The following is an 11,805-nucleotide window of genomic DNA, read 5'->3' on the forward strand; positions in this document are numbered from 1 at the left end:
CATTGTTGTATTTCTCAGTGCCTAGTACAATACGGGGTAGCAAGGAAGAGCTCAATAATAAACACTGAATGAATGAATGAAAAGAGACGGAAGTCTGAGGAATTTGGCGGATTGAGAAGCAAAAGAGGGTCAAAACCTGTAAAAATCAAACATAGCGCTAGCGCCCTCTGCAGGTGAGGGGGGAGTAGGAGCTTTACGAGTGCCGGAGGGAGACGGCAGGGGGAGCTCAGGCACTTCTCGCCGCGGCAGAAGCTCTCGGACTACAACACCCAGCAGCCACCAGGAGCCCCACGGCTTGATGGGAACGGTAAACCTGCGTGACCTGTTACGTGCCTGCCCCGCCCCTCCCGTGGGTCGCCCGCGAAATCCGATCCGGGATGCGGAGGTCCAATGGAAAGGTGGGGCCAAATCCCGCGAGAGCTAACGGCTCTTGGCGACCGACCGGGCTGAGGGACGCCGTGCTCGCAACATCGGCGTGTCCACCTGTCCGGCTCGCCTCCCGGGGGTCTTCCGCCCCCTCCCGGAAGAAGGAGGAAGGCCCTGGCGGGTTCTCCAGGTCCGCTTCCGGGAGCCGAGTGAACTTTGGGGCCGCGTTGGCCGCTGCACGGGCAAGGCGGCTGGTAGCCCACGGGACGAGGGTTGCGGCCGAGGCCGGTGCCCGCGCTTCCTCGGCAGCATGAGCGCGCCGGAGACGCCCGGGTTAGCCCCGGACCGCCTTGCTGCGGACCTGGCCCCCGCCCCCGCCCGCCTCTCTCCTCAGGCTTCCCCGACGGATGAAAATACGGACCCCGAACTGTTGCCACCACCAGCTGCTGGGGACGACCCGCCCCGCTCGTCCCCGGATCCCACGGCTGGTTCCCAGGAGCCGGGGGAGGGCGGGTCAGCTTCTGCCTCCACCGCCCCGGAAGCGGGCCTCGCTACTCCTAGCGAGTTGAGCCCTCGAATTGAGGAGCCAGAACTTTGTGAAAACGTGAGCCTTCCTGCAGAAGAACCGAACGGGCCAGAGTCGGGGCCCGGAGAGGCCGTAGAAGGTGTGTCTGAGGACCCCGCCCCGGAGGACGAGGGATACACGTAAGTGGTGATGGCAGGGCCGCGGGGGCCCGAGGAGATCGGGAGTTGGAGGTGCGTGGAAGTGTACTACACGCGTATCCGCCCGTCCTCAGCCCCGCTTCCGGGCCCCCCTCAGGCCTCCTTCCTCCTTGCTTTGCTGACCTAGGTTTGCTGTCCCCTCATCTTCCTTCCAGCACTTGGAACTACAGCTTCTCGCAGCTACCTCGGTTTCTCAGTGGTTCCTGGTCAGAGTTCAGCACCCAACCCGAAAACTTCTTGAAAGGCTGTAAGTGGTAAGTAAGGATAATGGGGCGGGGAGATAACCATGCTCAGGATTTGCACCATAAAACAACCCCAGTAACCTGGGAGAAGGAGTAAGAGTTCCTCTTGGACAGAGCTTAAATTTCATCTAGGATTATGTGTCTTGTGCTTTCCTCAAGGCTTTGGGCGGGTGGGGGCTTACCTACCCCAGGCACAGGCTCAGTCTTCACCGTGCACTTGGAAAAGAGAGCCCTGTCCAGCTTTCTAACTCTTTCCTATTCTTATAGGGCTCCTGATGGTTCCTGCATCTTGACTAATAGTGCCGATAACATCCTGAGGATCTATAACCTACCCCCGGAGCTGTACAGTGAGGGGGAACAGCTGGAATATGCAGAGATGGTAAGGGTAGGGGCTACCTGTGTCCCCTCACCTATGCCACACATTTCAGCCCTTTGCATAGATGGAGAAAGTTGAATCCACATGTTTCCTGTTCACACACAATGTTTCTTCATGAATGTACATAGGTGGCACTTTGTAGGCAGGATGTGAAGTTTAAAGAGGTGTCTGTCCTTCTTCAGTTGTGACTATGTGTTTTCTGTAATAGAGTGGTGGGTTTTTCAGGGCAGTATTCAGTTGACTTACAGATGTTTATTGAATGACCACCAACATATCAGTTACTGTGTTTGGCACTGGGATGCAGTGTTGAAGGAGGCAGATGAAGAGCTGGTTTGCTTTCTCATGTGGCAGCTAAACAACACACATGTAAACCGATAAATAACGCGGTTCATCACGCGTTATGATAAATGCCGTGAAGGAAAGCAACAGAATGAGGGGGACTCCCTAGAGGAGACCACTTTAGATACACTGGTCAGGGAGGGGCTCTCTGAAGAGGAGACATTTGAGCTGAGACGTGAAGGATGATGGGATCAGTCGTGTGAAGAGCTGTAGAAAGAAAATCCCAAGAAGAGGAAATAACGTTACAGAGCCTCAGAGTGGGGCAGGAGCTTTGTGTGTTCAGGGAACAGAAGGGAGGCCAAGAGTGAAGTTGGGATTCATTAGGATGCATCTGTCATGGTCCGGGTGGGAAACGGTGGTGGCTTGGGCTGGGGTGGTGGCAGGAGAAATGGAGAGGGGTGGGTGGACCTGAAGTGTATTTTGTAGGACGTGGAGGGCAATTGGATGTGAAGGTGCAGGGAAGGAAGCAGTCAAAGGTCCGGGTGCTTGCGGCTGGGTAGGTGGGAAGGAAACAGGTATGAAGAGGTACTGGGACAAGTCAGGAGTGTTTAAACCTGTGCGACGTGAACTAAGGGAGAAATTGGGACTAGGGGTGTACTTTGGGAAGCGGAGTACCTGGTGTCTTCTAGCGGATTCAGTCTCGAGTGTAGCTGGAGCGCTCCAGCAGACAGAGTGGAGGGCAGGAGGGGTGACAAAAGTAGAGGCAAAGAGTCAGGTCTAATGCTGTTGAGGGTGAGACAAGTTTAGAGAATGATCCAAGAAGACATTAGTGACCTGGGGAAGAACACTTTCAGAGGAGTGATGGAGGCAGAAGCCGAGTAGGGCAGGGAAAGAGGAAGTAGAGACGATTCTTTGGAAAGTTTTCTTGTGGAAGGGAGTTGAGAAATGGAATGGTGACCAGAGGGCATATGGGGCCAAAGAAAGGTTAATGGGGTGCTTCTGCAGGGTCAGGAATAACCCAGTAGACAGGAATGGATGCTGGAGGTGAGAGGGTCCCTGAGCGGCTGGCTGGGGACAGGATCCGGAGCACGGCAGAGGATTTGTTAGGTGCAGAGTTCTCTCGTAGTAGGAAGAGAGGCTTCGGCTTGGGGGCGGGAGGATTTCCTATCTCCTCGCTTGACTTCTCAGTGAAGCGTGAAGGGAGGTTATAGGCTGAGGGAAGGGGTCTGTGGGGAGAGCGCAGAAGATGTGAATGATTGGTGCCGGGGAGTCGGAAATCAGAGGCAGCAAGGATCGTGGTAGCGTTGCTGGTCTGTGCTCAGGGCCCACTGGAAACTTGTTGGCACCCGTTACAGTGAGGTCTGGTGACTTCATTGTGCATCTCTCCCCCGCAAGTGAACGGGCTATGTTTTCTCGGTTTGTGAAGTGACGATGAGCGTCGTGGCGCCCAGCTCACGGGGTAGTTGTGAGAATTAAAAGAATTAATGTAACGTGTACGAACCGGTGCCCGTTCTGTATTCCGTAAACGCCAGTCATTGGTATTAGTTGAGTCAAGCAGGGAGTAGGAGGACCGTCGGGCTGGGGTTTGCCGGAAGAGAAAGGCGAGGGTGTCCTGAGTGTCTGCAGGAGGGTGTGTGGACTCGGTTGACTCGGATGTAAAGCAGGTAAAGAAATGGAGTGTAAGTGCGTTTTTGATGAAGCAGAGTAATCGTGGTGGTACAAGTAGAGCAGGTCAGCTGCAGAGGTCGGAGACGGGAGTCAGAGCTTGCGGGAGGACAAGGCCCGGGGCTCGACCGTGGGAGCGACGGCCGGTGACAAGGGAAGGCTGCGGCTGCGGGCGCTCCGGAAGTCAAGCGCTGGGAGAGACGAGAGTGTCGGAGGGCCCCGCTTGCTCTTGCCTTGATCCGTTTGGGGAACACGTTTTTGTTGAGCACATTCTACAGGTGCTGGGGGTTAGTCGGGAACAGAACCAGACACAAGTCCCTGTCCTCTTTGCGTGATCGTTTATAATCCAGTGCGGGGAATAGGGAATAAAGAAACAAGCAAGTAAAAGATACACCTGACAAGTGGCGTGAAGGAAAATAAAGCAAGGAAGAGGATCGGGGCAATTGACTGCAATTTTAAAAGGGATGGTCGGGGAAGACCTCGCTGTTAAGGTGACATTTGAGCAGAGACGTGAAGGAAGGAAGGGAGTGAACCGAGCTGATGTCCTGGGGGAGAGGATGCTGGGCACAGAGGGGAGCAAGCTCTTAGGTGCCAGTGGGCGTGAACGTCACCGAGCACCGCAGGAGGGTCTGTGGGCCGTGAGGCAGGGAGCCGGTCCTGCCTCCCTGCACTTGCCCCTGGGTCTTGTGGCAGAAACCGGTGGTGTCTCAGGGCCAGGCGGCGCGCCAGGCCCTCCTGCAAGAGCCCAGGAGCGGGGCTAGTGAGAAGAGCCTCTGGAAACGCGGCAGGTTGGGAATGGGTTGCACCAGCTGGTTTACGAGAAGCGGGAATGTTAGAAAGGGGAAAAGCCATCATTAGCCAGCACTCTACAAAAGTCAGCCCTTTGCATTTTTGTCCATTCTTTCCAAGCTTCCAAACACAGAAGCTTTTTACGTGGTTGTGATCCTATAGCAGACGGTTCGGGGGACTGCCTTTCTATTTCTTTTTTTTTTTTTTTTTAAGATTTTATTTATTTATTTGACACAGAGACAGCAAGTGAGAGAGAGAGACAAGCAGGGGGAGTGGGAGAGGAAGAAGCAGGCTCCCAGCAGAGGGGCCTGATGTGGGGCTCGATCCCAGAACGCCAGGATCATGCCCTGAGCCAAAGGCAGACGCTTAACGACTGAGCCACTCAGGCGCCCCTGCCTTTTTATTTCTTAACAGTTGTATTCTAAGTGGTTTCCATGGTGCTTTGGTTTCCGTAGTCACGTGTCCTGGTGTCCGATGCTGTGTTGGGCACCTCTGATCAGGCATTCCCGTACCTAGTCTCCTGTTTCAGACATTTGGGTTTCCAGGATTTTTGTATCATAAATTATTCAGTGATCATCTTCATGTGTTTTGATGGCGATTCTTTTCATAAGAGAGATTTTATGAGTAAGAAATATTCCGGGTCAGGAGTATCAATATTTGTTTCACGTCTTGTGATACAGATAGCTGACTTGTTTTCAGAAGCTCTCGTGCTTTTTGTTTTTGATCTGCTGTTAGCACTCTGAGTGCACCAATCCATCACAGCTTCACTCGTTAGAGAATTTCGCTTTCTGCGTCTGCAAGCTCAGTATGTGGAAGTGGACACAGTTAGTGTCAATGGGGAAATTGGGGGAGGCCAATTTTGAGTATTTCCGGATACCTGTTTCTTCTTCTCAACATAGTCTCCTAATTTCTCTCCTCCCGTCTCTGACTTTTCACAGAGCTTTCTGGTACTCCCCTTCCTAACTCCCCAGCCTTGGCCCTGAGTGCTCTCCCTACACTGGAGCTCTTGCCTGAGGCCTTCACCCCCTCTAGCCCTGTCCAGGGGAGACCGCACATCCTCTGTGCCCTGCGTATCTCAGGTTCCGGGCCGGGGCTGTCCTTGTTCCCAAAGGCTATATTCAGATAACTGCGCTCTCTCTTTGTAAAAACTTTTCCTTTGAGGCTTATGCTGTCTGAGCCTCCTTCATCCACCAAGGACATGGACACCTCGTGGCTCTCCTGTGCACCCCAAGTCTTTCCGCCATCTTGGTGACCTCGGGTATCCAAACCAGAAACCCGGGTCTCATCCTTTAATCTTCCTTTTCCCTGACTTCCACATCCAGTTAATTACCAGATTCCATCGAGTCCCCTTAATCTTTCAGATCCATCTGCTTCTTCCCACTGCGCTGCCCCTGCTTTAATTTGGGTCTTATTATTGGGGCCCTTATGTTACTGGAACAGTTTCCTGTCTTTGTTTGCTCATTAAGACATTTGTCATTGACTGCTAATAATATACTAGGTGTTGGGGATTTTGGTGAGCCAGACAGATGTGATTCTTGCCTCCTCTGGTGGGCGTGGTGTGGTGTGAGGAGCACCGAGGGCTGTCGAACCTGGAGTGGGGCACCTTGCTGTGCTGAGGGGTTAGGGAAGGCCTCCCAGTGGAAGAAGCATCTAAGAGACCAGAAGGGTGATTAGGATTCAGCCAGAAGGAGTTGTTGAGGGAGGTGAAGGGAGAACATTCCAGACCTGGACGCTAGTGAAAGCCTACAGATCGAGGGTGTGGTCCAGTTGGCACCTTCTGGGGACTGGCAGTCAAAGTGGTGGGATGTAGAGATTTTAAAGGAGTGAGTCTAGAGGGGTGAGCCGTGGGAGGTGAGTAGGGGTAGCCACCTGGCAAGGAGATTGGGGCTTATACTGAGGGTTTTGTGGACTCCTTAAATGTTTTAAGCAGGAGCACGATGCTGGGCAGGATTCCAGCGTAACAAGGTCTCTAGGGCCTGCACGTGGCCGCAGCGCGGAGAGCAGACGGGCAGGTTGGAGTGTGAGGGTGTGGGGAGGCCTGGAGACTTGCGCTGTCACAGCAACGCCGGCAGGAAGACAGCGGCTTTGCGTGGACTGGAAGGGTGTGCACACGTTCGGGGAGCCCTGGGAGGCGGGCCTGGCGAGGTTCGTGTCGCCGGCAGCTGTTCGGTCGTACACGGGCTGGATCAGGAGTGGAAGGGAGTGAAGAGCTGTAGTGGTCAAGGCTAGTGCTCAGGTCGGAGGCTTAGACACTTGAATGCGGAGCCCAGGGGGAGCGGTAGCTTTGAACGTGGGCGGGAGCTGGGTCTGTCACAGACCAGCCGAGTTCGAGGTGCCTGTGGGGTGAGCGCGTGGAGCTGCGTGCCGGGTGGTCTGATAAGTGGGTTCAGAGCGGAGACGGAAGTCATGGGGCCATGGCGTCACGCCGAGGGCCAGCAAATAACTGACAGGACGGTCACCCAGATGTTTGGAAGAGTCCCTTCACATCAGTGAGGAAAAGACGACTTGGTAGAAAAAGGAGCAGAAGTTACGAAGAGGTGTACTCACGCGACCAGTGAGCACAGGTCCCCACGACACCGCGGGTTTATCCCACAGCAGCATTCTCTTTCGCGGCCTTCAGCTGAGAACAAGTGGAAGGTCTGGCAGTAGCAGGAGGACGCCGAGCCGCAGGCCCTGACAGGCTGCCGGTGGGCGGGGGATTCGGGATGGGCACTTCCGCCCGAGTGTGACTAGCAGAGGTGGTGACGTGCACGCCATAGAGCCTAGTAACGTAGCAGGACTTGCAGAGCCGTCCTGGCACACGTGCTCCAGAATGTTCAAGGCACACCCGCCAAAATACGGAAGAACACTGGTGACTGTCAGCAGAGAAGGATAGTGAGCGGGCTGCTGTCCGGCCTCGAAGATGCCTGAGTTAGAGCTCGGTGCGTCACTGTGCTTACGTCTCCCCGTCCCAGAGGGAGGCCCCATCTGGCACCGTTGGTATTAAACGGGCAGGCATGCAAGGCAACGGTAGACTGGTGGGTTTTTGTATGAATCTATTTCTTTTTAAGATTTTTACTTACTATTTGAGTGAGAGCATGCGAGCGTATGTTTGCAGAGGGGGAGGGAGAGAAACAAGCAGACTCCGTGCCGAGCTTGGAGCCTGACACGGGGCTCGATCCCCGGACCTTGAGATCATGACCTGAGCTCAAATCAAGAGTTGGGACACTCACCTGGCTGAGCCACCCTGGCGCCCCTCCCTGTGGGAATGTATTTCTAAAGAGGTGTATGAGAACGATGAATTCGAGATAGTGTTTACCTCTGAGGGAGGGTTTCCTTGGGAAGAAGCTGTTTTATATTTTATTTTTTAAGCTGGTTGGAGGAGTTACAGGAGTCTTTAAAAATACTTCTTTGTTGGGCAACCCTCTCGGGTCCCCTCCCTCTTCGGGAGATTTGTACCGTCGCTCCATAAACTCCGTTTTGCCACCCACCAAAAAAAACCCAAACAACAACAAAAACCCTCTTTGCATGTTTGAGCCGTTTAATAATTTTTTTTAAAGGGGGCGCCTGGGTGGCACAGCGGTTAAGCGTCTGCCTTCGGCTCAGGGCATGATCCCGGCGTTATGGGATCGAGCCCCACATCAGGCTCCTCCTCTGTGAGCCTGCTTCTTCCTCTCCCACTCCCCCTGCTGTTCCCTCTCTCGCTGGCTGTCTCTTTCTGTCAAATAAATAAAATTAAAAATAATAATAATATTAATTTTTTTAAAGGATCAAAGGGCATCTAGTAGGTGCTCAGTAAGTATTGGTATCAATGGTTGGTTCTTGGTTTCTGTGTTGGGATATTCTTTGCTTCTTCCTAAGTGTTTAAAAAGCAAAGGATAAACCTGTATGGCGTTTGGTGGCCCAAGTCTGGCTCACCCTCGAGCACTGAGATCAAGATTCTGTTCTTCATATTAATACCGCCTGCCTTCTGCCTGGTTTGGTGCCAACAGACAGTCCCCCACCCCCCGTCATGAAAATGCTAGAGGCACAACTCTGCCTCCTATTCCTGCCAGTGACCCAGGCATCCTTGCCTCTCTGTCCAGGCCCCCGTCCTTCGCATGGTGGAAGGCGACACCATCTATGATTATTGTTGGTACTCTCTGATGTCTTCAAGCGAGCCAGACACCTCCTAGTAAGTGATGGCCTTTGCCTGCCCTCTGCCTTCCCTTCCCATCCCGTCCCCCTGCCTCAGTTTCAAGGGGACTCTCTACTGAGAGGGAGCTAGGGGCGGCCAGGGGTCTCTGGGGGAAGACAGCTTGGCATACCCTACAGGATGCAAGCAGAGAGGGCCGGTCAGTTGGCTTCCTCCCCTTCCTTTGACAGCACCGGGACCTCAGTGTCCGTGTCTCTCTCAGCGTGGCCAGCAGCAGCCGGGAGAACCCCATTCACATCTGGGATGCATTCACCGGAGAGCTCCGGGCTTCCTTTCGGGCCTACAACCACCTGGTAGGGACTTCCCCGCCCAGGACTCATCCAGGCCCCGAGCTCCCTCCTTGGGGACCGCCGAGGCTCTGGTAGGCCTGTTTGCAGTGCTTTCCTGCCCCTAGGACGAGCTGACGGCAGCCCACTCGCTCTGTTTCTCCCCGGATGGCTCCCAGCTCTTCTGTGGCTTCAACAGGACCGTGCGCGTCTTTTCCACGGCCCGGCCTGGCCGTGACTGCGAGGTCCGAGCCACATTTGGTAAGCATCTGTGCCTCCCAGGGGAGGAGGAAGGAGAGGGCGCTGCCTCATCCAGAGGGGCCTCGTGTGAGCCAGGGGGCCAGCATGGCCCATCACCTTCGGGACAGCCCAGCGAGGCAGGCTGTACTCAGCAGGCAGAGGAGAAAACAGGTTTAGGGAGGGGGTGGAACTTTCCAGGGTCAAGCTGCACGGTGAACAGCTGCTTCACTCCTGAGCCCGGGCCCTGTCGGCTGTGTCCCTTTCACTCTCCAAAATCTTGGTCTCTCTAGAAAATTGGAGGTGAAGTTGATTTCATTTTCCTATAAGCCTTCAGCTTTCCATCTCTCCAAGAAGACACGAATTTGAGAAGGAAAAAAGTCTTGAGCACTTAGGCCCTTTGCGGGGATGGAAGGGTCTGGGGAGCCTCAGAGGTCTTTATCCTGCTGTGACCGATGGGACAGGGGAGGCCTTGATTGCCAGCTTATGGGACAGGAGACACAGATGCACCACTGGTTAGTCTGTTCATGTCAGGTGTGCTTTCCCTCCGCCTGACTTTGTTCCTTCCCTTTCTAGCCAGAAAGCAGGGCCAGAGTGGCATCATCTCCTGCATAGCCTTCAGCCCAGTGCAGCCCCTCTACGCCTGCGGCTCGTACGGCCGTTCCCTGGGTCTGTACGCCTGTGATGATGGCTCCCCTCTTGCCCTGCTGGGAGGGCACCAAGGAGGTGTCACTCACCTCTGCTTTCACCCCGATGGCTACCGCTTCTTCTCGGGAGCCCGCAAGGTAGGGTCACGTCCTGAGATTCCAGAGACGGTGCACAGGAGGCAGCATGGGGATGTAGTCCCTGTCGTGTTGGGGGACGGACGTGGGAAACAATTAACCCAAGGGAAGGGAGCATCTGTAAACCTTGAGGGAAGCAGGGGTGTTTGGGGGTGGAGAGGGTGGGCGGGGGAGGGACGGGCTCCAGGCCCTCCTGCTCTGTCTCCAGGATGCGGAGCTTCTGTGCTGGGACCTCCGGCAGCCTGGTCATCCTGTGTGCTCCCTGAGTCGAGAGGTGACCACCAATCAGCGCATCTACTTCGACCTGGATCCGTGAGTGACCGGGTCCTTCCTGCCCAGGGTCCCAAAGCCCCGGGTGTGAGGGGCCCCTGCCCCAAGTCAACAAGCGGCTCTCTTCCCCAGGACGGGCCAGTTCTTGGCGAGCGGCGGCACTAATGGGGCTGTGTCCGTGTGGGACACCAGCGGGGCTGGACAGGAGGGGAAGGCCGAGCCCGTGCTGAGTTTTCTGCCCCAGAAGGACTGCACCAACGGAGTGAGGTGATCCGTCACTTCCGCGGATCTTGGGGCTCAGGTTGGGGAGGGTGGGGAGGTGCTGACACGCCCTGCCCGCCTCTCTCTCCCTGCAGCCTGCACCCCAGCCTGCCGTTGCTGGCGACTGCCTCCGGTCAGCGCGTGTTTCCCGAGCCCACGGAGAGTGAGGACGAAGGGGAGCACGAGGTGGACCTTCCCCTGCTTTCCATGCGCCACGTCCACCTGGAATGTCAGCTGCAGCTCTGGTGGTGTGGGGGGGCCCCAGACGTGGGGATGGCGGATGCTCACCAGGGCAAGAAGGGACAGGGAGGGACCGAGGAAGGTGGGGGCGAGTTTACATAAAAAGGTTTTATATGGTGCTAGAGTCTTTGTGTCCTTTTTTTCGGGAAGCACATGATGGAGATGGGGCCGGGAGGGGTACCCGTGGGCTCGCTTGTCCAGTAGCGGTAGGGGCTGGCATATTGTTCCCCAAACCAGGGTTGAGAGGTGGGACTAGGCGGGAGCCAATGGGGCTGCTGAGCTTGGTGTGAAGTCAAGTGAGTGGGGGTGGGGCCTCATGCCATTGACTGGCGGGTTGCTAGGCAACTCGGTAAACTGAAGGGGGGAACCTGTTTGAAATCTCACTCCCAAGGTGGGGGCGGCAGGGGTCAGGGTGAGCGTGGCTGAGCAGGAGTGGCAGGCGCTGCGTGTCAGACTGCTGGGTGTGACTGCGTGAGACAGTGACAGACAAGACACCCGCTAGCTCGCGCTCCACACTAGTTCCCACCACCCAGCAGCAGGGACCATTACTCAGCTCTGGGGGAAGGGGAACGGGAGCACCCCCCTCTCCTCCCCTGGACTCCCCCAGGAGGCAGGCGACTGAGTAGCCAGAGTCAAGGACACACACGAGAGAGTAAAGGTGCCGAGGAGCCACAGACGTCACATTCCGTATTCCCCGCTAGATGCGGGACCAGGGCGGGAGCGGCTCAGCCGGCCGCTGTCACCGGTCCTGTGTCTCCATTTATCTGCTTGCTTTGGGGGTGGGGGGCGACTGTGTTATTTCAAGCAGTGGCTGCTCCCCACCCCCAACCTCGCCAAACACTGAGAAGGGGGCCCCGAAGAGCCCGCGGGCAGGGGATCTGACGTGGGACCTCAGCATCAGAGCGAGGGGACTGGAGGCCTGCGACGGCGGAGCGGGGAGAGGAATGTCACCTCTGCCCAGAGGTGCTGAAAGCGAGGGTTCTTAGACCCGAAAAGGCGAATTCTCCTCCCTTCCCCCAGGATAATTGGAAACAGCCCTTCCGGCTGATGTGGGTTTGGGGCTATAGGTACTCCCTTTCCTCTCCCCCGGCCCCGGTTCTCCCCGCCGCCAGGCAGCGAGGGCCCCAGTTTACCC

The 11,805-nt window shown here is 55.9% G+C and overlaps 2 protein-coding genes across 2 annotated transcripts in view; both read left to right on the forward strand.

The window, feature by feature from the left end:
• Positions 1-319: 319 nt before the first annotated feature.
• On the forward strand, positions 320-10,787 carry WRAP53 (WD repeat containing antisense to TP53). Its single transcript, XM_008687973.2, has 10 exons — positions 320-1,071; positions 1,245-1,343; positions 1,599-1,710; positions 8,505-8,593; positions 8,817-8,907; positions 9,009-9,141; positions 9,694-9,902; positions 10,108-10,211; positions 10,302-10,436; positions 10,526-10,787. The coding sequence occupies exons 1-10, from the start codon at positions 677-679 to the stop codon at positions 10,770-10,772; spliced, it is 1,614 nt and encodes a 537-aa protein (XP_008686195.2). The 5' UTR covers positions 320-676; the 3' UTR covers positions 10,773-10,787.
• Positions 10,788-11,371: 584 nt separating this feature from the next.
• LOC121102457 (telomerase Cajal body protein 1-like) overlaps positions 11,372-11,805 on the forward strand; it is an 839-nt gene continuing 405 nt past the window's right edge. Inside the window, exon 1 of the mRNA XM_040628325.1 lies at positions 11,372-11,415. Within this exon, the coding sequence (XP_040484259.1) occupies positions 11,372-11,415 (44 nt within the window). The remainder of the gene's footprint in view (positions 11,416-11,805) is intronic.

Source organism: Ursus maritimus, unplaced genomic scaffold (genome assembly GCF_017311325.1).
Source record: "Ursus maritimus isolate PB19 unplaced genomic scaffold, ASM1731132v1 scaffold_14, whole genome shotgun sequence".
Lineage (NCBI taxonomy): Eukaryota > Metazoa > Chordata > Mammalia > Carnivora > Ursidae > Ursus > Ursus maritimus.